General features: G+C 42.8%; 2 protein-coding genes and 1 long non-coding RNA gene across 3 annotated transcripts in view; 1 reads left to right on the forward strand and 2 right to left on the reverse strand.

The window, feature by feature from the left end:
• Positions 1-2,707: 2,707 nt before the first annotated feature.
• LOC130251455 (solute carrier family 22 member 2-like) lies at positions 2,708-13,100 on the reverse strand. The gene is made up of 11 exons (XM_056488075.1): positions 12,460-13,100; positions 10,225-10,328; positions 9,095-9,249; positions 6,898-7,066; positions 5,895-6,009; positions 5,697-5,803; positions 5,367-5,581; positions 4,986-5,094; positions 4,511-4,623; positions 3,359-3,458; positions 2,708-2,863 (listed from the first exon to the last, which is right to left on the reverse strand). The coding sequence occupies exons 1-11, from the start codon at positions 12,868-12,870 to the stop codon at positions 2,791-2,793; spliced, it is 1,671 nt and encodes a 556-aa protein (XP_056344050.1). The 5' UTR covers positions 12,871-13,100; the 3' UTR covers positions 2,708-2,790.
• Positions 12,260-18,029, forward strand: LOC130251458 (uncharacterized). The gene is made up of 3 exons (XR_008840157.1): positions 12,260-12,808; positions 13,179-13,327; positions 17,797-18,029. It is a non-coding gene; the product is annotated as an uncharacterized LOC130251458 (long non-coding RNA).
• IGF2R (insulin like growth factor 2 receptor) overlaps positions 15,036-25,736 on the reverse strand; it is a 56,827-nt gene continuing 46,126 nt past the window's right edge. The window contains exons 37-48 of the mRNA XM_056488066.1: positions 25,143-25,304; positions 24,432-24,633; positions 23,890-24,036; positions 23,523-23,757; positions 22,872-23,008; positions 21,762-21,876; positions 20,262-20,408; positions 19,623-19,807; positions 18,975-19,161; positions 17,779-17,943; positions 17,117-17,186; positions 15,036-16,734 (exon numbers count right to left, since the gene is read on the reverse strand). Coding sequence (XP_056344041.1) covers positions 16,333-16,734; positions 17,117-17,186; positions 17,779-17,943; positions 18,975-19,161; positions 19,623-19,807; positions 20,262-20,408; positions 21,762-21,876; positions 22,872-23,008; positions 23,523-23,757; positions 23,890-24,036; positions 24,432-24,633; positions 25,143-25,304 — 2,154 coding nt within the window. The 3' untranslated portion in view covers positions 15,036-16,332. The remainder of the gene's footprint in view (positions 16,735-17,116; positions 17,187-17,778; positions 17,944-18,974; positions 19,162-19,622; positions 19,808-20,261; positions 20,409-21,761; positions 21,877-22,871; positions 23,009-23,522; positions 23,758-23,889; positions 24,037-24,431; positions 24,634-25,142; positions 25,305-25,736) is intronic.

Here is a 25,736-nt window from a genome sequence, read left to right on the forward strand (position 1 = left end):
ATTTGGCATTCCAGAATTTGACTAGGTATTAGGCAAGTTGAAAAATAAAAAAAAGGTGGAGGCAGTGAATCCTCAGGATGTGTTGGGCTGTGTACAACTGCATGAACATTCAGGATCAGTGACAGGGAAAGGGCAGAAAGCCCCATCACAGACACCCCAGCACAAACAATAACAGGACACCTTGCCATGCATATTAAAGCACATTAAAGTTTGTGTTTATGCATGAATATTTTCCTAATGCCCTGAGCTTGATTATTCACATGGCCAAACTCAAACATCTGTCACAAATAAGTACTGAGGCAGGGGAGAAAGATCAGCATGGCTTTTAAAGTAGTTTTCCCTCCATACCATGGTGGAAGATCACTGCTGTAGTGCCTTTGAAGGTTGAAGAGTCCTCTCCACAGCTCTTGGGAAGCTGTGATTCACATCATGTTCATCAACTTATATTTATTCTCTGGATTTGAATTTGCCTCCTGACCAGTTCTAGTTGTAGAAGAAGGCCCAATTTCTTAATATTTTAAAATATTAGGGATGTAGGATGACACAGTGCCGTAGAGTAGGGATGGGATAGGAGCACAGAAGTGTCAAACAACAGCCATACTTGCATGGTGGCATTTGGATTTAGGTGCTGACAGCAACAGCAGAGGATAATAACAGTGCTTAGAAAGGTGCAGCCCTTGGCCACAAGACCATCTGCCCATCAGATGATGCCATGGTGAACACCAGAAAATTTGTAAAAGTAAAGTTGGTTGGCCAAAACCCAGTTGGTGAAGTCTGGTGGGTATCCCAAAACATGGGGCTTTTATGTTCTCTTCAGGCACAGTTGATATAAAGTCCAGGTTTAAGTAATTAGGTGAGGGGCAGAGTCTTGTTTAGGGGTCAGTCCCACTTTCATTAACCTGGCCCTGTTTACTTGCTCCCAGGCTCCTTGCCAGAGTCAGATGGTGCTTGGTCCTGAAGTGCTCCTTCCCAAGCTCCAGGGACAGCCCTGGTTATGCTCCAGCATAACAGGAGCAGACAGGCTTCAGCAGCTCTTTAGGGGAAGGCAAGCTGTCAAACTGTGTTACCTGGGGCAGGATTTGAGCTTCACTCACAGCCTGGGGGTGGCACACTCCTACCACCCCCCAGGACACAGTGCTGCTGCTGCTCCCCATGTTGAGAGCAGCCACGTGCAGCTGGACCAGCTCTTGCATCCCTTTGACTTCCCAGCTCCAGGAAGCAATCCATGGATGGGCAAGGGTCACCAGCAAAGAAATGAGTGAAGGACATTTGCCCTTGTGTTTGTTAAGCTGCCACCAGAAGCAGATGCCACTATCACATCATTGCAAAGCAAAGGTGTGCCAGAGCCTGCCACCTGCTGTGGCAGTAGCAGAGTTTATGGGAATAAATACCAGTGTGATGGGTAAGGGTCTTGGGACTCAGCTTCTGTAGTTATTCATTTATTCATCTCAGTCTTTGCTTTGCTTGACTTGCTTCTAACCCACAACCACCCCCATTTTCTGTCTGCAGAGTTTTCAACAGTTTTTATATCAAAGTCAGAAGTTCTGACAGATTTCTTTTAGTGCAGAGCAGAGATATGTCTTCAACCACAGCAAGACATCAGCTCTACCAGACACATAATTACACCCCCCACTGTTCTTCTTGCCCTCTCAGGACAAGAAGCAAATACTAGATTTGCAGCTGCCCAGGCCAAAGTCATGTCATTCCTGATCTGTCCCTGCTCTTCTCAGGGCAGCCTTGCCATGGCCCTGCCTCACTGGACAACATGCTTCCCTGCCCTGGAGGCCCCCACAGCAGCACTGAACATTAACTGAGGCTCAGGTCAGTTGAAAGAGGTGCAAGGTCACTGCGATGCAATCCTGGGGGAATTTCACCCTGCCTGCTAGAGTCCAGCAGTGTCTTGCTCAACTGGGAGTTCTCTCCCTGCAGCTGATTATCTATAGGCAGAGGTATTTTGCAGCCTGCTCACAGTATCCTTATGGAAAACCAGAGCTTTCCAGCAATAGGGACCAGCAAAACAAAGAGGGAAGGGGAGCCACTGTCCCTGTTTTGCCCTGCAGCCATAGGTCTGCTACAGTCGCTCAACAGGATGGACTAGGAAGTTTCTGAAGGTGCTGGACATTTCCTGGAAGACCCTGTGCTGTTCTTGATTCTCCTTGATGCACAGGACCCTTTGTCAGGGTCCTGCAAGTCCCCAGGCCTGATCCCAGCTCACTCCAAAGGAATGCCCCTGCAGGGCACATGTATAATGCTATTACCTTATGAAGGACTATGAGTATTTCTCCTATGCACTCTTTTTCGTGCTCTGGAGTTGCCACATGCCCATCCTTGTGAGCAGCCAAGAAAATAGGAGGAAAAAAAAATCAATTTTTTAAAAACTCTCTGAAAGTTGTCACACAATTGAACAAGGTTACCTTGATTCTATAATGGAGATAAATCTCTTGTATTATGCTGCCTCCTCTTAAGAAAAACCAACAAAGTCAGACTTCATGGAGACTCACAAAGTTTTGTTGGTATGGATCCTGCCATACTCAAATTAACACCTCTTGAAGTCCACACAGCTGGTACAAAAATTTCCCAGCCCTAAAATACATTTCTCTCTATGTACAGAGGGGAAGCAGCTATGCAGCAATAGGGACAATCCTATCAGAAAATCCTAAATGCTGTAAATAAAGGATATGCATAGAAATTGAAATAAGAGAGGCAGGACTTTTGAGAGGGTATTTATTCTAAGTGGTATTTCCATGCTACTGCCCTGAAGCAGACTGCCCAGCAAGAGTTATGCCTTCTTCAGCCACGTGCTACTTCTGATCCTTCTGATCTGACCTGGAGATAGATTTTGTTGGCCTTTGGAGCACTTTGCCTGCAAGAGTAATAAGACATGAACATCAGCCAGGAATGAAGCTGTTCAGGGAGAACCTAGCTTCAAGTTCTTCACCTGCTCAGCCTTGGCCTCCAGGAAATGATCATATGTATTCCCTTAGGTTTGCTCTGGCTCCTCAGCAGATACTGGCCCTTCCCACACCAAATGTGAAGCTGCTCTCAAGACTTCCCTTTTTTCTGTTCAATTGTTAAGGGTTTTTTAAACACAAATATCATTTATAGTGGTGTTGGAGCACATTTGAGAGACTAGTGCAGCTATTCACAAGCCAGTAAAGGCCTAGGTTACTTGTTTTCAAGATGCCTAGGTAGACACGGGGTGAAATGAGTCCAGAATTTGTCCAGTGAGAGTCTGGAAATTACCCAGCAACTTCTTAGAAACAAACAAGGCAGCCAAGTAACCCCCGGGATTCCCTCTGGACAGGGATTTTGCCAAATTTCAAGTGAAAACTGCTACAAGTTCATCATCATGACTCACCTGTGAAAGCTTTCAACATCCTCCACAGTCTCAGGCAAAACTCTTCCTTTGGTTTCAGGCAGAAGCAGCACCAATGCACCGGCAATTACACCAAGCACAGCTTCAAAACAGAGGCACAAAGAGCTTGTAAGCATTTATCAACCACTTGCTACTGCCAGAAAGAATGGACTTGTCAAAGGCATTTTGTTTTCTCCTTCACACAAGATGTGCACCTCAGGTTTCTATATGCAAATCTGCCACACTGGTGCAAAAATGGAGAATGTAGCTGCCCTGTGGAGACAGCACCTAGCCAAGTCCTCTTGTGAGTTATGCATGAGCTAGGACACCTCAAACTGGACAGATCCTTCCTTTATAGAGGAAAGAACCCTTTTTAGTGCTAGAGCATGTCAGGAAAGCAATTCCATCTTTATACTATTCACATAAGATTAGAAAATGTATACACAATGTATTATCTTTTAAGCAATATGATCAAATTCTCCTCTGATAATTTCCTTTATTCAGTTTGCACATGTTTGGCATGTATTTTAAATCTACTAAGTGCCCTTCTAGATGTCCTGTCTGTTAAAATCTTCATATTGCCATTCAAGGTATTTTTTCTATAAATAATGTGCTTACCTAAAGATTCATAGAAGTGTTTCAGGCCCTGACCTGAGAGTTCAGGTCACTAGTCTGCAAAACTTATCTTGCATTTATTTACTAGCCACTTTCCAAGCAGCTGGAGAAGAGCCAGCTAACAAAGTGTCAGAAAAGCTGAAGCATAACAGCCATACTTGTACTGCATTAAATAGGCAACTACATGAAATTCTAGGGTTTGACTGCTGGACTGAGACAAGATAACTCACAGAAGAGCTGTAAATCAGCTCTTTAATCCATCAAATATTAAGCTCATCAAATTTTTTCTGAGCTCTTTGCCATCTGTCAAATGTGTATTCCATTCTACTTTGTTTAAAATGCAAGGAGAAATCTTAGGGGCGAGGAAGACATGAGTGCATAAACAAGTTCCAGCTCATCATAAACTGAAGGCTAAGGCCCTGTAGAGAGCAAAGGGCTTCTGCTGAACTCAAAGCAGCTATGTTGGTGGCTTTTTCCTCCCTTTGGAAATTGTTTCCCCCCCTGCACCCTCGAGGGGTAAGGAGGTAAGGTGGCACTTACTGAAGACAATCAGTGGCAGATCGTGCCAGATCTCCACCAGTCTGTAGACAATGAATGGCACGATGACTCCGCCAATATCACACAAAGAGGAGCAAACCATCACCCCGAGATTCCTAGTTTGGCAGCAAAGGGATCATGTTAGTGTCAGAGTACTGCTGGAAGGGGATGGATCACAGCTCTCACCCTCCCACAGGACAGATCCAGGCACTTTGAGGAACTTCAGATCCCTCACCCACCCCGGTTCTCCCAAATTTTCCCTTTTTTCAGTCGTGTGAGTTTCCCCTTGTCTAAAAGTACATTTCTTTTCTTTATTAAGCTACGTTTTTAAAGCATTTTAATTGTGCTTGACCTACTTTATGTTCAACAGTACCTGTGTATTTCTGACACATTTAAGGATAACTTAATTTAGCATAAAACATCAGCCTCAACTATTTGTTTCCAGGCCAAATGCCAGCTGGGGAGAGGATGCACCCACCTGATATAAGTTGGATACAGTTCTGTATTTACAAAGCAAACCATTTCAAAAGCCATTGTAATTCCCATTCTCCCAATGCAAGCAGTAATCACTTTTAACCAATGTAGATCTGTAGAGAAAATACATTCAACATATTTAAAAGCATCCCAGTGACTTAGCAGGTGTCCATAACTACAACAGTGTTATTTTGTGGGGCCTCTGATCCCATGCCAGTCGATGTTTTTAAGGCATGTTGGATTTTTTCTGTTTCACCCGTGTGAGCGAGGGAACGGGAACAGTGAGCACGGCACGAGCAGCAGCAAAGGGACCCTCACAAAGCAGCATGGAGGCTCCAGAGGACAGGGTGGGAAGCCCCCACAGGGCTTCTCTCCGGTGTCTCACCCTCTGGGATGAGGGCTGTGGCCAGGCAGGCAGCCCCAGCCACCAGGTTTGACAGGGCCCAGGGGTAGCGCCGCCCCACGCGGTCGATGGTGACGATGATGATGATGGCGGCTGGGAACTCAACAAGTGCAGAGTAGAGGAAATCCAGGTACATGTTCTCAGCAGCCATTCCCATGTGCATGATGAGCCCTTGGTAGAGGATGGAGCTCGTGAACCTGAGCAGAGAAGAGCATCCTGGATTTGTTAGATAGTAAGAGAACAGATATCCGTGCCCTGGTGAGTTTTCAAATCCAGAGCTCCAAAACCAGCTCTCTACTGTTGTATTCTTACCAGTTGTACATCAAAATAAGTGTGTTTTTTCTTATCTGTGGTGTCCTGAAAAGGTCAATCAGTGAGGGATTCTGCTTTCCACAATCTTCCTCTTCAAATTTAATATCCTATGGAAGAGCCAGTACATAGTACATTAAATTTCTGTGGGAAGAACTGATGCAAGAGATGCTTACACGCACAAACAAACCCTGAGCTCACCTTAAAATGGGAAGGCATCTTTTTCTGATTTTTTTTAGCGATATTTCTGACAATTTTCATAGCTTTGTCATTTTTTCCTTGAGATATCAGCCACCTGGGAGACTCTGGGAGGCACCTACAATGCAGGTGGATGCCATTATACAACAAAACATAAAGCCTACCTATTCTCCCGTGGGTGGAGACTCTGGAGGGATTAAATAGAGGTAGACAGATTTTTTTGTTTGTTTGTTTTGTTTTGTTTTATGTGCTACTTCCCTCTCCCCCAGTTAGGAGAAGTATATCCCATGGCTGAGATTGGAAGAGGAACAGTTGAGGTCGTGCCTTTAGTCAAAGAGGAATTTGCTAAAGATAAATCAGGGAGGAGCTCCTCTTAGGGAGCCATTTTTCACTTCTACCAATACAGGTTAAGAAGTACTAATTAAGTTAAAACTGGCTCACCAATTAAAAAATATGGAAGAAGGAAGGTAACAAATTTCTTTCTACTATTCCTAACTTATTGACCCATCCAGACAATTTCTCAAATCCGAAGCACTCAAACCAAAAAATATTGATTAAAAGGAGAGGAGAGAAACTAAAACAAAGGAGTACCCACTTGCTTTTTTTGGTTGGACCACAAAAACCTGCAACTTTTCTGCCTTAAAAGAACATGCTAACAACCTGTTACAGTTCTGTTAGCATTAGACAATCTGTCAATAACCATATTTTCAGTGTAAGACCAACCAAGTTATGCCAATGCACCTATTTTCATTTATGGATTAAAAAAAGAATAACGTATACTAATCCAATTTTCCCAGGGCTCTGCTGTTCAAAGACAAGGTCAGGTGAGCGCACAGGCTAGGGTTCCACAAGATCTCAGTGCTATTTCCCTCTCCTTTTTGCTGGGAACCTCCTCCTTGCCCCAAGAGCGGTGCGCGCCCCGGAGCGCCCGGTCTCTGTGAGTACCAGGCCTCGGGAAGCAGGAGCAGCGGGTGCTTGGGGTCAGAGGTACGAGAAAAGGCATTACCAGTAGTAGAGCAGGAGGAAGCAGGTGGGCAGGGTGACAGTGAGCTGCAGCCAGCGCCAGTGAGGGATGGCGTAGGCGATGGCGTCGAAGGCCAGGAGCCCGACGGAGAAAGCCGCCTGGTAGAGGATCCCCACGGTGCGCCGGTACTGCGGGCCGACCACCTCCGTCACTGCCAACGGGACGGGCACGGTGAGGGCTGCTGCACCCGCGGGGATGCTGCAGCACCAGCGCTGTGGGAGCGCCTTGGAGAAACCTGGCCACCCTGGCTTCCCGGCACAATGCCTCCAGACAAACCCCTGCTGCTTTCCTGGCTCTGGCAGGGAGGAGAGCAGTGCTGCTGGCCGTGCACTGAGACACCCAGGGATGGCCTCTGCTGCCGAGAACCCAGCAAATCAGGCACTCCTCAAAGTGCACAGATTGTCTGGTGAAATCTAACACCAACCCAACAACAAAGCTGAATATTTTGTTTCCAAAGCACAGGTGTTCAGCCTGCATCCCTCTCCAAGACATAAGGAAAGCCTGTATCACAGGATGGCACAGAGCTCCCAGGCCAGGCTGGGGTCACTGTCCACCTGCACTCTGCATCTCCACCCACAGCAAAGACCCACACACTCAGCCTTGCTGATACAGAGTTAAAAGGAACAGGCAGGCACAAGCACACTCAACATTTTGCATCCAGTTGTGCAACTTCAAGAAAGCAAACTCATTAGAAAAAAAAACAGTAAGGAACTAATTAGCAGCCAAATGAATTTCTGAGTTTTGGAATAACAGATTAGCTAATTCCGCTCAGCCAAATTATGCACAAAGACATCTCCTCAGGCTCAGCAGGACTGAGCTAGAACCAGCTGAAGAGTAGACAAATGCCCCAGAGGAGCAAGATACCAAGGTTGTTCTGTCCTTGTATCCTTGCCTGGATATTTAGTACTGGCCACCCTTAGGGGGAATATACAAATTTAAGGGGCTTTGGGGCTGGTTCAGGATCTTTTTCATAAGAGAGTTTCAAGAGAATCCAGGAGTAACAGGATGTAGCAGAGAGAGAATATCAGGATAGGGCAAGTCATTGTCCTGAAAGGGACTTCGTGCTCTAAAATGGCTAAAGTTCCCCAGAAGAGGGGATGGAGATTTCATATGTGCCAGGAAAAGATTTAAGAGGCCAAGCAAACATCCAGAAATGCCCAGGATGGAATAATTCGTGTCTTAGCAGAAGACAGTCTGGACTGTGGGATAGGTGATTTTATTTTATTTATATCAGACATCTGGATAACTGAATTAACAAGATTTCCATTCTGAAAGACTTAATGGAAGTTTAGGGCACTGACTTTTACATTTTTACCACTCTCACAGTGAGTTGCATCTTTCAGAGACATTTGGTAAAGCCACCTAATCCAGTAAAGGTTCTATTGATCAGCTTTTAAAATAGTTAATCTGCTGCTTCACTGATTGTTTGCCACTGATATTCTGCACAAGGGACTGAACTTCACTCCAGAAAAATCAGAGAAGTCCCAGGCAGCTCTGCTCTGAACCAGAAAGTGGTCCTGACTTGGCCCAGACCCAGCCTGGCTGCACAGCTGTGCCTCACCAGCAGACACAGCTGGGGCAGGGCACTGGGAGAGGCACCCACACAGGCTGGCTCCTCCGTGGCTTGGCCAGGAATCCCAGTGGATACACACAGGTTCACTAACACCTTGTCCTTTTATCAGCACGTACATGCTGTTCTTCAGTTATTTTTAGGTTCTGAACCCTCTGTTTGCCCTTTAATGCTCTTTGTGTCATAAAAATGCCTCAAGTTTTCCCCACCCTCTGCCTGCTTCTTTAATGGCCTCCTCTGTCACCATTCTGTCTGTGCCTGGGCCAGAGGGGCTGTGTCTGCCTGCTCACCTTTCCCAGCCAGAGCCTGATGGAAGGAAGAAGAGCCATGGAGCCCACACAGATCTGCAAAGGTGAGCTGCACCATAGGGAAAGCCCATCCTGAGGTAAGAGCCCTAATGTACCACCACTCACTCAAACTTGGAAGGCTACTGCTGTTTCTCCCTAATGACAGTGCTTGAAAACATCCTGAGAAGTCAAAGAGGGAGAAAACTCCTTCATGAAACACTAATGGGAGGCATTTTTAAAATGGCTTTTTTTTTTTCCAAGTTTTTTGGAGTTGAGTTTTGTTCCTTCATCTTCTGCAGCTGGGAGAAGGTCCTGAACTCACCCAGGATGTAGCCTGCAGTCCAGCAGCCCTTGCTGACCAGCCCCTGCAAGAACCGGATGATGACTATCCACAGGTAGGTGGGCACGAAGACCAGAAGGATTCCACACACAACGTTTGCAGCAATTGTTGTTAAAAGGCAAAATTTACGGCCAAACCTGGATTGGAAAATGATAGGCATGAAGCAAACCACTAGCCATGGAAGCATTTTAAACTAGTAAGAGCTTTGTGTACCTTCAGGGGGAAAAACCCACAATTTTGCTATGCAAAATAGAGATATTCTGTTTTTCTTTGCCCATTACTCACTTGTCTGCTTTCCTATGCCATGAAAGGTTACTGTGCCTGTTGCTCAGCAATTCCACAAAAATTTTAAAGAAAAAAATAATAGTCCCATGTTTACATATATTACATTGGGACTGAAGAATAAGTATGGGTTAATATTATGACTCTGATATTTCCACACACACAAGATTTATAAGGGATTTTTTACCACAACCTTAGCCTTTAAAACACTAGTAATGTATGGACCTACTTGTGGGTGGGCTGCATTTCACAGCTGGAGAAAGTCAGAGCCTGTTCTTACTAACTAGGCAGAATAGGAGCAAGATGAAAATGGACCCTCAACTACTGGCATTTGTTACTTTTTAACCCCAGGTGCCTGAGCCAGAGGGTCTGGCTCTGCTGGCTCTGAACAGAGAGCTAGAGTGATTATCTGCTTTTTCCACAGTAGCTGCTGCTGTACACATCTGGCATCTAAGCTTCTCCAAAAGAAGCAAAATATTTCCAAGCTGCAGCAGCACAGAGTGTGACAGATTAAGTGGGAGACCCAAACCAGCATTTCCTGGCTTTGGTTAACACCTGAGGGCTCTGATGTGGCACAGGAGGAAGTTTGGGGTGCGCAGTTCTAAAAAAGCCCTCGTGGGCTCTGCAGGGCTCACTGAGCAGATCTGTGCTAACCACCAGCTACAACCTAAAAGGCAAGACACTGGCTCATGCTGCAAATGAACATCCAGGGGGATGACCTTGTGTTCAGAAGAGCAGAGATGATATCAGTTGCACAACCTCTCGTCTAAGTTTGGCTGCTGAACATGGATAAGGCAGGTCAGAGGGATTTGCTGCCAGCCCACACCTACCTGTCTGCAATGTAGCCAATGTTGATGGAGCCAATAAAAAACCCGGCATTCACAGCAGACTGAAAGAGATCCAGCTTCCAGGAGTCCTCACACACCAGGTCAAACTAAAGGAGCAACCACAGTCAGGGACAAGAGAGGGAAATGAGGAGCTGGCTCACGTCCACAACTCTTCAGTTAAAGATTTAAACTTGTTTCTGGGTCAATGACTGTTTTGTCAGCACACCAAAATCCTACTAACTTAACTGATTGTCCAACATTAAAAACTGGAACAAACCCTTGAGCAGTTTACTGGTATTTCCCATTCATGCCCCATCTCTCTTTCCTGGAAAGAGCATAAGTGAGTTATTATCTGTCAAAACCAGCACCAGGTTTGCCCTCATAGATCAAGTCAGCACGGATGTGATGATCACTGAGTTTTTCAGACAGCTTTTTTTTGTGGCTGATGGTGAACATTTCTAAGCAATTCTTGTTGCCTCATACCCTGGCATAGCAGAGTAGTCCTCACAGAGCACTCAGGAGTAAGTGTGATGCCTTCACCAAAAGCATCTTAGATGCCTTCAAGAGCCTGCCTTGTCCCACAACCCATGGAGCACTGGTCTCCTGGAGGAGGGTGGAAGTATCTGCATCTGCCCTGAAGCCATAGCCTTTTATCTCTGCTCTGGTTTTTGCTCAACTGTGTTGCTGTATATGTCTGGAGAGCAGATATTTTTATCCAGGGCCAAGCTGTATAACACATGGGTACCCACATACATTTGCCATCTACTCTTGTCTGATCTTACTTGTAGAAATACATAAAAGCTACTGCAGAAAAAGTTATTGCAAAAACCTCTCTAAATATGACTGAGAATCCCTTCCCTTCTTCCTGGTAGCTGGGTTTAGTTGAATTTATGCATCCACAGTTAACACAATACCAAAAATTTTTTCTGATGCTCTATGGGACTTCCCATGAGGATGTTCTTCCGTATGCAAACTTTTCCTTTGAAATAACACAGTTTACACAGCATTATCCTTTCCTTAGTGCTCAGAGCAGAGGACAAAATAACAGAGCCTGAGGAGTTTCAGAGAAAGTCACAGCTGGAAACTCACTAACAAAATGCAGTTATGTGACATATCTGGTTATCCCCTGCAGGGAGTGCCCCATGGGCCTGGCTTTGCACCCCCTTCAGCAGGAGAGGGGAGACAACTGATGTGAGAGCATGACTGCATGAGCCCCCACAGACAGCGAGTGCCCAGCTTCCCACAGCCTCAGGAGATGATGGTCCACAGGATCTGCTGGAGCCTTTTCCAGCGGGATGTGCCTGCTGAGCTGCTGCTGTGCAAGCAGCCTGGGTCACCCTGCATTTGAGGTGCCTCACTTCCTCACTTTCATATCTCACAGCCTGTAAGTCACTGAAAGAAGCACACTTAGGCTGCACCCCCTTATATCTAGGGCCAATCTCTTACAAAACTGAATGAATGAATGCAGAAGTTGCTAGAGCACAGATTTTAACTGCTCCTGCTAAGTGGGAAAGAATCCTGACCACCTCTAAACATTTGGTGAAACTTTCTATGGTGAGATCAAGCTTGTTATCCCAGTTACTGGTTTATTCTTAAAGTTAAAGCACTGCTAAAGTACAGCAAGTAGCTTAAATAGCACTTTCAGTTTATTCACATTCCTTCTGAGAATACAAAAGATATTGTCTTTTCTACAGTTTATTCCTGAATTAAGCTGTTTAATTGTGGGAGGCAATACCTTTCCCCACACTGATTGCCATCCGTTTTTATTTAAAACCGACTTTAAAACACTTCGTTCTTAAGAAATAAAAAGAAATTTAAAAATTTTAAATAAATAAGAAAAATTAATTTAAAAAAAATAAGGGGGTGGGGGGAAGAAGTTAAGGCCTTTGCATTGGCCAGTTTTGTTTGCAGCACTGCTAGCTGCACTGTTTACACACCTTCACCAATCGGACCTCTCCTGTGACAGGAATTTCATTCAGAACTGGACTTTACCTGGGGATTTATTTGCTGAAATATGCTTTGCTCCCCAGCTGGAGATATAAGCCTCCCGAGCAGCCAAGGCAACACTCCACAGCAAGGACAGAGGGAAGACGAATCTCAACCCCCAGGCGCAAGATCTCAGCGAGAGACAATCCCTTCCCCAGGTAAGCAGGGGGGGCTCGAACCCAGCCAGGGCTCCGCCGCCCCTCTCCCAGCCCTCGCCGTGCCCAGAGGGGACGGGCAAGGGGCTGTTTGTACCTCTGTGACGAGCGAGCTGCCGGGGGAGTCGTAGAGCCAGCCGTCCCGGCAGGGCCCGAGCGGCACGGCGCGGCCGCCGCCCCCCAGGCTGCCCAGCGGGTCGCTGCAGCTGATGCCCGTCGCGTTCCAGTCCACCTCGTACCTCCGGCAGCGGCTGCTGAAGCTGCCCCCGTGGCCATCCCACTCGGGAACCGTCAGATTCAGCTGCTGCTCCAGGCTCCAGCCGCAGCGCTGGCTCAGCTCGGCCACGCCGGGGCTGGAGCAGCGGTGCTCGGGGGTGAACCCAAAGAAGACGACCCCCACGTACACCGGGGTGAAGGAAGCGGACAGCAAACACAGGACAAAAAAGGTTTGCTTCTGGAACCTGTCAAACTCTCCAATGTGCTCTAAAATGTCATCCAGGGTTGGCATTTTGGCATTAAAAACCTCAACCAGGTCCTCTCTGCTGCACTGATATATTTAGCTGGCAGCCAAGCTACTTAAGTACCTTTAACAAAGATATTTGACCAAAAGTCAAGAGTAACTCTATAAATTATTAAACTACATGTTGCAAGCTCTATTTTTCCAGTTTCATTTGAAATCAGACCTTAATTCACCCAGAGAGAATTTGCCTTTAACCCTTAATCAGTGCACTTATACATTCCTGTTCTCTAGAAAAGCCCCTATGGGTCACAGCCTTTCAGTTTTCATTTGGGGTTTTGGTTTGTTTTTTTAATTAGGCAAGTCAGCTCCTCAAATAATAGGCATTTCTAAGGAGCAAACATCAATGGAAAATTCTACCAACCTACAAGCAACACGTGGGTTTCGCACAGAATGGCTGGGCACCACCTGTGAGCAAAGCCTCTTAACCAGGATCTGTGAAAAATAGGTGTGTACACTCTGAAAAAGAAGTGTCTATCATTGAGCCATACAGGAGTAAAGGAAGAGCTTTCCTGAAAACTCCTATATCATGTGTGTCTCACCCTCACCCTCCACACACTTCCATTCCTGAGGAAAACCTCTCCCCACCTGTATCGGGAACACAGTTTTCACCTGACCACATTTTTGCAGTGATACAAAAGAGAAAAAAAATTCACCACAAAACTATGCACTGGGAATGGCTGTGGAAAGTCACAATATACAGTATCTATGGCCAAAATAGCTATTATTTTTTAGCACAGAAGACCTATAGGACTTTAGGCAGACTTCATTGCAGGCATCACAAATAAATGCAGTTATATTAGCCTCCAGTGGTACATTGTCCTGCCTAGGGTAGATACCAGCTACTCCCAAATCTTCTGCTGACAACAGCACCTTTCCATCAGAAAGAAAAACATGAGTGAGGGTAACCTTTAAAAGACATTAAAAAAGGTGAAAAATTATCTGGAAATCAATTGGAATAGCTTAGGCAACAAGGAAAAAAATTAAAGACACAGTACACCGAAAAAAAAATACAAAACAAAAGTAGCTTAGAATGCCATTCTAACCCAGGCATTGAAACAGAACTTGGTCTCACTGCTCATCAGCTACAGACCAAGAGTGGCCTGAGGAGCTACGAAGGCTGTTTTGCAGATCAGTACTTCAAGGTCATTCCCCATATCATGTTTTCTCCTCTCCTGCTTCATCCTCTTCTCCGTCAGGAACATCTACACCAAGCTAAAGAACTCCTCTCCTGGCCACTCACAGCTGTGTCACCCTCAGCCAAGCACAGCACCACCCCACACCAGACCTTTGCCTCCCCAGCTACAGGAGCTCCCTGTGCAGCTGGGGAGAGGAACAGAAGAGCACAGCAGTCACCCATGAGAGCCAGCCCCCACAAACCTCCCTCAGCAGGAGGATGTGTGCTCTCAGCTGGGGCCAAGGGAACTGAAGTCAAGGCCTGCCTGGGAAGTGGGTGAAGCTAAGACATTAGGCTGCATCTTAAAAATGCACCCAAAAAACCCTCATATCACTTCTCCAACAGCTTTATTTAAACAGTTGGTAATGGTGTGCAAAAGTTTCCCTTGAACTGCAAAAGTTCAATCCAGACTGGGCCAGTTTTCCCCATTTCCCACCATTCTTTCTGCAGCCAGCCCAGGGGGGCTCTGTGGGACTCTGCCAGGCAGGTGGCTTTCTTAGGGACACTTCCCAAGGAGTCATGATGCTGACTGGCAGAAATAATTTCACGCAGTTGGTTCATGGATCAAACTCCAAAATGCCAGCCTTGATGACCTGGGAAAGTGAAGAACCCTCTGATATGCATTAAGAGAACAGCTGCAATGATAACAGTATTAAAAATACATCTCAAGCCTCTCACTTTTCCAAGCTCTCCTAATTATAAATATATAAATATATAAAAAATGCTGATTTAAGTTTGAAGAGATGCAGCTTAAGTCAAACTGATTTACAGCTGCACTGGTAACAATACAAGAGGAAGAAAACCCAAGTCTGATTAAAGAAAGAATATATCACTAGGGCCTACCTATATATTCTGATCTTTGTCATCGAACATTGGCTCTCATTTTGAGTGACATGATTAAGGTATTAACCACCACAGCAGGAAAGGGTCTCACCAGGCTGGTGAACAGCAACAGAATAGTGCAAGAAAGATTTCAGACTTGAGATGTGGGATTTGGAATACCCACTTCATATCTTTTATTGAAATTGCTGAATATTTTATATTACACTATTTTGATTCAAAATGGAGTTTTTATAAAAAGAAACCATTGTTGAAACTGAATAAGCCAGCCAAAAGGAACAACAAAAAGTTTCAAAAAATTCTGACCAATGCATGTTCCTGTACAATGCTTTGAAATCCCATTATTGTCCATAACTTTATTTAGGAAACATATATAGAGGTGCAAGACTGCTAGAGAAAAACTGACTTGTGTTTATTACCAGCAACATTTCAAATCAATGACCATGGCCAGGATTCATAGCATACCAACTAGAAATTAGGTTATCAGAAAATATTGGGCCAAATTTATTTTCTTGAAATTAATACCAGAGAGAGGTATTATGCAGACTAGGGCTCCTGTAGTCCTTGGGTTTTTCTTGGTGATGACAAACTTGGTATTGCAGACTGTATTATAGGAACTCTGCCTCTACCTCCTTGAAAACTCTGGTTCTCTGTGCAGTTGGCCTAGTCCAGCCATAATCAAGGAAAAAAAAAAAAAAAAAAAAATCTTTGGGTGCTTGTCAGCTGCTCAGGCAAATACTGATGAAGTCAGTCATATGACCAGTACCAAAAAAAAGAAAAAATACCATGCGAAGAACAGCAACCATTTCAGGCTAAAGCTATACAGAATTGTACCTTTCAGTCCACACCTTTGAACCAATGATCTGTTTAAATTAGAATGGATGCTCAAATTTACAGGATAAATTAGACCAGTTCCAAAATTTACATCAAATCATCCCAACACACAAAAGTTATACTTTTCCTTGTCTCACAATGGGTGAGCCCATAGAAGAATACCCTGCCGGCAGGAAGAACATGTTACTATTAAGCAAACCTGAGTAGTGAGGATCAATAAATACAAGGAGTTAAAATGATAGTAGTCAGATAACTTGAGTCTCAGAAGCCAGGAGCTTCATTGAGCCTTAATCCTTTCCTTTCAAAGGCTTCTCTTTTTTAAGCAAGCATTTAACATCTATGCTGAGACTTTAAAAAAAAAAAAAATCCTGGCTAGAGAGAGTCAACTAAGTCAGCCAACTGGATGTTAGAAATCCAGTCATTACTGAACAGATCATTGTAAACAACCAAGAAATCTTTCTCCTCTTCCCTTTTCAATGGTTTCTTGTTAAAGGCAAAATTCAGAAAAATCTTTCAGGCTGAAGTCCTCGTATTTGGTTGGAAATGCTGTCCCGTAATATATAATCTCTCTATATATATTTGATTAGGCACAAGAGGGGTTATTAAATATTCAACAAGTCCTCATCACTATCATCATGAAACGATGCTGTATTTGTAGAGTTCTGTGCCTGCTGCTGGCCTGGCTTGGCTATTGCTTTCCTTTCCTTTCCTCCGTTCAGTAAATAAGATTTGCTATCGCTGCCAAAACTGTGTGGCTTCTTTTGTGGATGCTTGCTCTTGTCTAGTCCTCTTCCTGTTTGAATCTTTACATCTGGAATGGTTAACACTTCATCCTCACTGTCCAGGTCATCCACATGGAGAGAGGTAAGGGCTTCAGATGTAACAGATTTGGTAGCAATGTGACCATTCTCCTGCCCTCCTTTTGCTGTTCTTGGATTTGATGCTGCGACTTCCTCCATAAGCCACTCTGTCTCATTCTCATTAGCCTCTTCCTCACTGCTTATCTGCAAGAAAAGAAAAGAGGAGACTGTATCTGCCACTCTAGACCAACACACACACTGATCTCCCAAGTCAGACCCCACAGCATGCACAGCCTTGGTTTAAGGTAGCTGTGAGAGAGCTTTTCACTGTGCTGAAACACTTGGTTCTCTTCTTGTACATTTACATGTTATTTGGTGATTTATAGACTGCTCTTCCTTTCCTCAACTCTATCTTCCTTTCCCATTTCATAATATGAATACATACATATCTGCTATGTGGCCTTCCTGATGCCATACCATATAGTATGGTTTCCATACACTAAAGGAACTAGGAATTAAGGGGGTTATTTATTTATTAACAAAAGCTTCATATTAAGAAACAAATTTGATTTTGTCACTGTATTACCTTTGTGTATTTGTAGGAAACACCAGATGATCTTCTGCAGCAGTTTGTTATCTTGTTTATTACAATCTCCCTAAACAAAAGAAAGAATACGACATTAGGAAAACTATATCCACTTATTAGCCCTCACTTTTCTTCACTGGATTTTTACCATCAACATAAAGCATGGCAACAAATGAGCTGCAAACTATCACATTGACCCTGAATCACTCTATCAAAATCCAGTCTGGGATGATGTACATCTTCCCCCTTGCTACAGCCTCAGGCTGACTGCTTTGAAACCCCTCTGGCTTTCATACGTAAGGGAAAAATACCACAAAAGTTGTCTGGAAAGGAGAGGAACAGCAGGACTTGCACTTTTTCGTTGACACTGTTGTATGGATCTAGCCTGACACCACAAAATACTAACAATATTGTCATACTGTTTTATGCTTCTTAATTAGCAGTTGCCCACAAGAGAGGCTAGACCAACTCAGTATACACCCCAGCACTCTTTACAGAGACCTTCAGACAGTAATGGAGAATTTGAAGGAATCAGCATTTGACAGTTGATGTTGCCAACTGAAAAACAGAACATAAATCTCTGAAGTTTACTATTTCCCTTTCATTTCTGGCAGAAAACCAAATCTCGACAAAGAAACTTTCAAAGCCTCTTAATTTCTTACCTCCTCTCCTTTTTGTAGAACAGCAAGATTATGAGACATGCAGTGAGAACAACCAAGAGGACACTAAGCACAGCACCAACAGCCTGGCTTCTCCTTGAAAGACCTCTATGTGTTTGGGTCTCCTCATCTGCCTGGTGATGATTGTTTCCTGGATCACTGGTGGATCTAGCAACGTAAATTGAAATGTTCTATTGATAAATTTTGTTAAACTGGATTATAAACAGCAGATTAAAAGAAGACATGCCACACTATCCTGTCAGTCCAACCTAATAGCTGTTTGAACTGAATTTAGGGGATTTCATCTAAGCAAAAAACAACTTGAAAAACACAAATATATGTACTGTGTCTACATCCCACTATGCTATCAAATAGTGGATGAAGCTACAGTCAAGACTGCAGAGTACAATTAAGCATTCCAGAGCTTACACAGCAGCAGTTATCCACACAAAGCTGCTGTTTTAGAACCAAATCTGCACTTCAGCAAGCTGCAACAGCTAGAGAAATTATCTACCTTTCATCTGACTATGGCACTACAGACACAAAACTCCCTCAATAGGTTTGAATCAGAATCAAGAGTTTGCATGTGCTTTCAATCCAGCAATCTGAAAGCAAACACTCCCAGAAGCAGTCATTCCACTTTTCACAGTGAGGCTGCCTACCTGCCAAGAATGTTGTATAAGCTTCTAGATACAGAGACTCTGCTTTTAACACTGTCCCATCACTAATCAGTAGATTAGCTGATCATATTTAACTGCAGAAATACTTAATTATTCTTTGAAGACCTGTAATGATTTTCCATTTCAGGCTAAAGAAGTGGGCAGATAGAGAGGAAGGCCAGTCTTTGTCACTGCTTCAAATATTCCCAGTAAGGCAAGGAGGATCAAACACCTCACCCACAAACTGTTTGCTCCTCTCCATAACAGGAAACGGCACCTTCTGTTAGCTACAGTAGGTTTTACTTAGTGAAAACAATTATATTAATTCCACTGTGCCTCTCCAGCTTTAGATCCAGATCAGTTTGGCAAGATTTAATTTAGTAGTCATGTGCCCAACACTGCATAGATGATCATCAATTTATCTATAAGCCTACTGCTTTTTTAGCTTCTTCACTTTTCACTGCGACAAATAAATACCAGAAAGCCTTTTGCTGAGAAGTGCTGACAAAAGCTGCTTTCAGAAAACAGTTAACTACTCACATTAGTGGACACACAGCAGATGTGTACCAAGTAAATAAATACTGGCAATCTGCTGTCTCGTGAAGGAATTCGGGGATGCCTTCCTTCACTTCTGGATTGCAGTGGAAGAAAATGGTTGAAGACACAAACTTTGATTTATCTTTACCACATCTGGAGTCAGATGAAAATATGACATCCAAATCATCATCTACAAGGAGAAGAAAAAAATTGTAGTTTACTACTTCCTTGAGAACAGTCTGTAAACACTAGACCCTGGAAAGAAAAGTAGCTAGCTAAAGGAAATCATTGCTTATGCAGCATGAGCACAGATGAAAACAGGAAATTAAAATCTTCTATCTTGCATTGTTTTTACCAAAGTCTTTCAACTTCAAGTCTTTCAGTCTTCAAGTGTCAAGCCCTAACCCCTATTAAAGCCATATTTGCAACTGAGCTTACATAGCAAAACAAAACAAAACAAACAAACAAAAAACCACAAAAAAAACCCACAAAAAAAAAACAAACCAAAAGTAAAAAATCTAAAGTATGCTAGACAGTCTTTGGACAGCTTTACAGAAATGGATTAGCATAGATGTTGTGAACCAAGGACCAATTTCTGATGAAGCAATTCACAGAATATCAAGCAATTCTGTCTGGTGAGCATGTGCTTACCATCAACGTAGTATTTGGCATTTCTGGCAGACCCAACTCTCCGAACGCGCCGTTCATTAGTTTTCACCTGGCAGATGTTTGCTCCAAAGCATTCTGAGAAACTTGAGTTCATTATACCAGAAAGCTGAATTTGATACACATATTTATCACCATTTGTCCGTATGTCACCAGACGCTGTGTACAACCTGAGGAAACAGAGGACAAGTCTGTTCTTAAGTCTAAACTCCCAGGCTGGGGTTATTCCCAAGACATAAGACTGGAAGCAGCAATAGGTGCTATCACTGGTTGATTCCAGAGTAAGATGAGTGATCAGTTCAGCAAACAGAAAAGATGCAGGACTGTGGCTTCCTCGCTGACATAGAAGTAAGGATTATATTTAGCATAAATACAATGCTTAGCAAACACAGAAAGCAAATTTTTCCAGCTATACTGCCCTCAATATGTGAGTGAACACGTAAATACCTCCAAAGGTTTAAGATAATATGGAGATAAAAGCACAATTCGGTGGCTCATACACACTACTGACTGTGAGAACCATATGGTGTGCTCTGCAGCTATGATAAATGGCACAGTGTAGCAACCTTCTCCAGAAAGGTAGCTAGTTCTACCATTCTGTTGTTTTGGGGCTTTTTTACTCACTTGGAATAAACATCCCCCAAAGAAAAGTTCTTCCCAGTTGCAGGATTAATGACTGTTCCATTCACCACCTCTACCTCCTGCTGCTTCACAGCACAAGCTGCACGTGTGTCCCACGTGATGTAGTAAGCACAGTTTTCTTCATCAAACCTACCAAATAAACAACAGAGCTGATGATCCAGGAAAAAGCTACAAATTTTTAGCATCTTGATAAAAGGAAAAGACAACTGCTAACCCACATACGACAATGTCCTGCCTAAGCATCACACCTAGAGTAAGCTAAAATAGTCAAGAATTACACTGGATTTTTCTGCAGTTTCATGATTTTAGAAGACCTGGCTGCATCTGAACTTCCTACTGAAAATTCCAGAATTCCCACAGTGTATTAAAGGGTTTTATTGATATATTTTAGCTAGCAAACACATCAAACTGCTTTTTTGCAGCATGTTAAACCTGCCTTTTATTTAAGCAGGACAACAGGTATAAGCTAGTGTCCTGGTTCTGGCCACAACAGGGTAATATTCCTGCAGCAGCCAGGAAGGGCCATGGCCAGGACCCAGAGATTATCCTATACCAGCTCACATCATTGCTACGGACAGGGGGAAGGACATCTTTTCTAGGGAGAAGGGGTCTCTCCTGGGCCAATACAGCATGGCAGAGGAACCCCAATCATGTATCATCTTGTTCAAATCATTCAGCTCTTTCTTGTAACAACCTGTGTCATTGGTACTGCTGCTGTTACTGTTTCTTTTCTCATGTCATTTCTGTTTCCAGTAAATTGTTGTTATCTCAACCCATGATCTTTGCCTTTTGTGCCTCCTCCAGCTCCTCTCCAGCCTTTGGAAGGGGAAAAGGGGGAACAAGCAGCATGTAGTTTCAGTGGGAGCACTGACTTAGAGAATACCATTCCTAAACCATGACAGCTAGTCAGACATTTCTGCTTAGCTCTTTGATTCACACAGAGCATTTTGTTCAGTTTTCCAACTCTACAAGCAATACAGAGTTAATAACATCCAGACTAAGCAAAAAGTCCTAAAGTTTTCTTAATATTTGTGATCATGCATATATACCTTACTTTAGAGAGCTTCTGGTTAAATACACTGTATTGTGGTGGAAATAAACCAAACTTTATTAGCTCAATAACTTACCTACAGAAAATGTTCTTTAATAAACAGGTTTTGGGCATAGTTAAGAGTGATTGTACAATGACATGGGCTACTCACGCTGAAAACAGCAGCATCCAAGCCATTGTCAGATCTAATTCAGAAGCAGAATGCTTTATTTTTTTCCCATAAATTTTAAAATAAATACAAAGTATGATGTTTATGGCAATGAACAATTGCACAAACTCCAGAAGACCCTATGCCTTGCAAGTATAGACCATAGATTATTTTAGAGACTGTCCAACAAAGCAGACAGTCTCCGCCCTGGGATTTAAGGATTTACTAAAGAGGTACAAAAGAATCAACGGTGAAGACCGTGGTATGTAAATTCATTACTCACCTCTGCAGCATGGGCATGCCAACTGTTCGTGCACATTTCAGTTCAATAATTGTTGTTACTTTCTTATTTTTCCTACATTCTTGCCCACTGGAATAACTAATATACACTGTATCACCTAAAAGAAAAAAATGGTGACAAAAGGTTTTTGTAAGCAGCTGTCAGGAATTTCCTTTGCTCACTCCCTAGACTTCCTTACTTCCAGCATTCTTCTCTCCTGCATGGACCATATATCAATTATAGTACTTCAGTAAGTTGAGGCATTCACACTTGTGATCATTAAAAAAAAAAAAAAAATCACTCTTCAAATACTTTTGTTTTTACATTGTACCCTGTGTTCAGGTGCCCAGTGTGTCCATAACAAATGTTTACATTTAAGATATCATTTTTTTAAACATAAGAGTAAATGAAGATTCCCAATTATAAATTAACTCAGCCAATAAACACAGTCAATACATGTCAGTAAATGGATGGAAAATTTCCCTGAGCACCAACTTGAAAAATATTCCTTAAACTAGAAGCTTGAGTAAAGTTGAGATGATTGGTTTTCATTCATTTTCCTACAAGTAAAGCCAAATAATCATCCTTCACAAGCTACTTTAATTGAAGAAGTTAGCAGATGCAGAGTAAGTCTTTTCAAACTACATGAACAAAAATTACTTCCCCTCTGACAACTTCAGAATCACAGATTGGCTGAGGCTGGAAGGACCCCTGGAGGTCATATGGTCCAAACCCCCTGCTCAGGTGGGGTCACTTGGAGTCAGCAGTCCAGGATTATGTCCAGACAGCCTTTGAATATCTCCAAGGTAGGAAATCCACAACCTCCTTAGACAACCTGTGCCAGTGTTTCGGTATCCTCGCTGTAATAAAAGGGTTTCTTGATGTTCGATAGATAATTCATTTCTTACAGCTTTAATGACAACACTGTTTATTTGCTTCAATCTTTTCTCAGGGCTTAAAGGCCACATTTTGTTTCCATTTTTAAACAGAAGATTCACTGATAAAAATATTTCCAAATAAAGGCTTCAGAATAATTTAAGAAATGCTACAGCCAGGCTGTAAGATTTAAACCTTTAATCTCCAGCTGTCTACAGAAACAAAAAGTAACTTTACCTGTCACATTCAGCTTCTGTGTATGAACAAGTCCAAGAACTTGAACATCTCCATTGTAGCTTTTCCTGCAAATACTGGCTCTTTCAGGGCAGCCTGTGGGTCCCTCGTGTACCCTCTGACAGAGGTTCACATAATACCTATAGAGAACATGGTAGATAAAACTTCTTTAAAATTCATTTAGGCTAAACTGAAGAAGGGATACACAAACTTTAGAATCTTCATGGGAAGCTAGACAGGTTGCAAGAAACTAAATCTCACATTAGCTGACAGAATAAAACTAAGGTTTGGCAGATTACTTCTAACTACTATTTTCAAGTAAAAGACTGCACCAAAAAAAAAAAAAAAATTATCATTTATCAGATTAGGTCACTAGTTAGTATTGACCTAGATCCAAGCTTTTAAATAGCTTTTAGTTGAGACATATTCATCCTTTTAAAAGGGTTACCAACAGAGGGAAAGGGTAAGAATGAAGAATGTGATCACTCAGTCCCTTCAGATAAAATGGGCTCCTGTCTCAGTTGTTTTTTTTATTTATATGAACTGTTAAGCACTGACAGTTTTAAAACACTGAGCAGGGATTAAACAAACACTGTGCCACATTTTAACTGTACTGATAAGCAAACTGCTCCCTATGAGCTGCTCATTACTCACGAGTTCCCATTGTGGAAAAAGATCCATGATCCTGTCAGGGAAGAGAGCATTCTCAAGTCATATGTTCTGTGTTTTTGGACAAACTTGCACTCCATTTTCTTAGGAGGACAAACAGCTTGAGTCTTCCATTCAAATGTCACAGCACAACCAAGAGTCTCACTGAGAAGGTATGGGCTCCCAACACCAGCATTTTCATCACATGTAAAGATAATGGTAGATTCCTTTCTTGCAGTTGCTATAAGGTGAAAGGTTGGAAAAAAAGAAAAAGCATATTTTACAAGAGGCTTGCAGGCATGTATGAATTTTAGTGCAGCTAAATCTCTGTGTTAGCTAAGACCCTTGTACATGAAGTATAGGAAGTACTTACTGCTACTGCAGAATCCCCACTTTTCATCTCCCTGGTAGTTTTCAGTGGTAGCACACCATGGCCGACTCTTCCCTTCTGTAATACATTCCTCATAGGTCTTCCCTTTGTACTTGAAGGGGAACACACAGAGCTGTCCCTTTTCAGTCACTGAGAAGGAAAGGTATAATCCCATAACTACACACAGTAGAAGAGGCACATCCATATTCGGAACCTTATTCAAAGCCTGTACTTCAATACTAAAGAAAGGTCAGCAGCAGACAACAGAAATACTGAAACATTGAATTTAAAGCAAATTAAAAAAACAGATGCAGCACACAATTAGCTACAATGATCCCTACAGAAAAGTTGCACTGTCTCACAGAGCTGGATACATCTTGATGTTGCAGATTAGTATGAGGCTTGTGATTTAGCAAAACTACATGTTTCTACTGCTATATGTAAAATCTATGTCCCTTCTTCCTGTCACAACAAAATCTCGTATTTTAAGGGGAAAATATCCTGACAAGTTTTGAACATAAAGAATGGGTCTGCTCCAATCTCACCTGGAGGACACCGATCACCTCCTGTATATTGCAAGATGACTGTTTCATCCTGGTGGCTGTAGTCCATTCTCATTTCCTTTATGTTTCCAAAGGATGACACGCCACTTTTAGATGTCAGGCACACTGCCCCATCTCTGCATTTTCCCTGGGGCAAGCCTACACTGCACACACCAACGTGGTAATTGTTGGATCCAGAAAATACCTTTGTAGACAACAAGAAGCATCACAGCAAGTCTAGAGTCAATACTTACAGAATAAAACAAGAACTTCATAAACCAAGTCTCAGGCATCACATACATAATCCAGGAGGAAAAGATAACTAATTTTGCAAGTCTGTCCTTCCTTAATATGACAAAGCTGCAGATAACACACAGGACCACAGTTAAAATATGTTCAGACCTTCTTTTTCATTCAAGATTCTGTCAAAGGTGAAGATTTCTCATTCCTTTACCTATCACTGTGTCCATTAACTTCATTCTCAGAAACATTAAAATGTTATATTCTCTAATATTATTCCCTCTGTCAGAGGCCAAACAAGTATCAATATTGACCACAGCATATTTCAGCCTTTTCTCACACAGAATGCTTAAAAGAAACCATTCCTGTAGTTAAAACTTTTATAGCAATAGGCAATTTAAGATAGATAGATAGATAGATAGATAGATAGATAGATAGATAGATAGATAAAGTTGCGCCACAAGAAGGCATTACCTCAAATGATCTTCCAGAAAGGCTGGTCAGGTTAAATGTATAGTGTAGCTGTTCATCAATCACAGAGCAGCCCAAAGTTTTCACTTTATCAGGACACACAAGTGGAGTTTCCCACTCAAACACAAATGTGCAGTCGACTCTCCTTATCATCTTTGGCTTACCCTGTTACCAAAGAACACAGGAAGACACATTTAATTTTTGGAGAGTTTGTTGCTGTCTCTGCACTTTCCCCCTTCCCCAACAGTTAACCTCAGTTACTACCATGGCTAGACTTCAGTGATTGTAGGACAAACACCATATTATAACCAACACAAAAAAAAAAAACTTTAAAGGGAAGTGCATTCTACCTAGAACACAATCAAGGTACACAAGCTTTCTTCTTAATTAGGGTAGAGATTCTGATGTTCAGGTCAGTTGCAAGCAGCAAAAGTGTGAGAGCTGTGCTTCTTGATGACAGATAGCATTAAGAAATTTCACTGGGTTAAGGTTTAGAGAGAATACTGTTTACTTTATGTTTTAAACTGAAGTATTAGTATGGTCTCTGTAATATTCTGAGCTGCCTCAAGTTTCAGCTCATGCCCTATGTTGATGGAA

Source organism: Oenanthe melanoleuca, chromosome 3 (assembly GCF_029582105.1).
Source record: "Oenanthe melanoleuca isolate GR-GAL-2019-014 chromosome 3, OMel1.0, whole genome shotgun sequence".
In the NCBI taxonomy this organism is placed as follows: Eukaryota; Metazoa; Chordata; class Aves; order Passeriformes; family Muscicapidae; genus Oenanthe; species Oenanthe melanoleuca.

Excerpts from the sequence above, each read along its gene's own strand:
- LOC130251455 (XM_056488075.1), bottom strand. The coding sequence starts at position 12,870 with ATGCCAACCCTGGATGACATTTTAGAGCACATTGGAGAGTTTGACAGG. Across the intron at positions 5,804-5,894 it reads AGATGCCTTCCCATTTTAAG|GATATTAAATTTGAAGAGGA; the intron begins GTGAGCTCAGGG and ends GCTCTTCCATAG. Across the intron at positions 5,095-5,366 it reads CACAGCCCTCATCCCAGAGG|ATCTACATTGGTTAAAAGTG; the intron begins GTGAGACACCGG and ends TTTTCTCTACAG.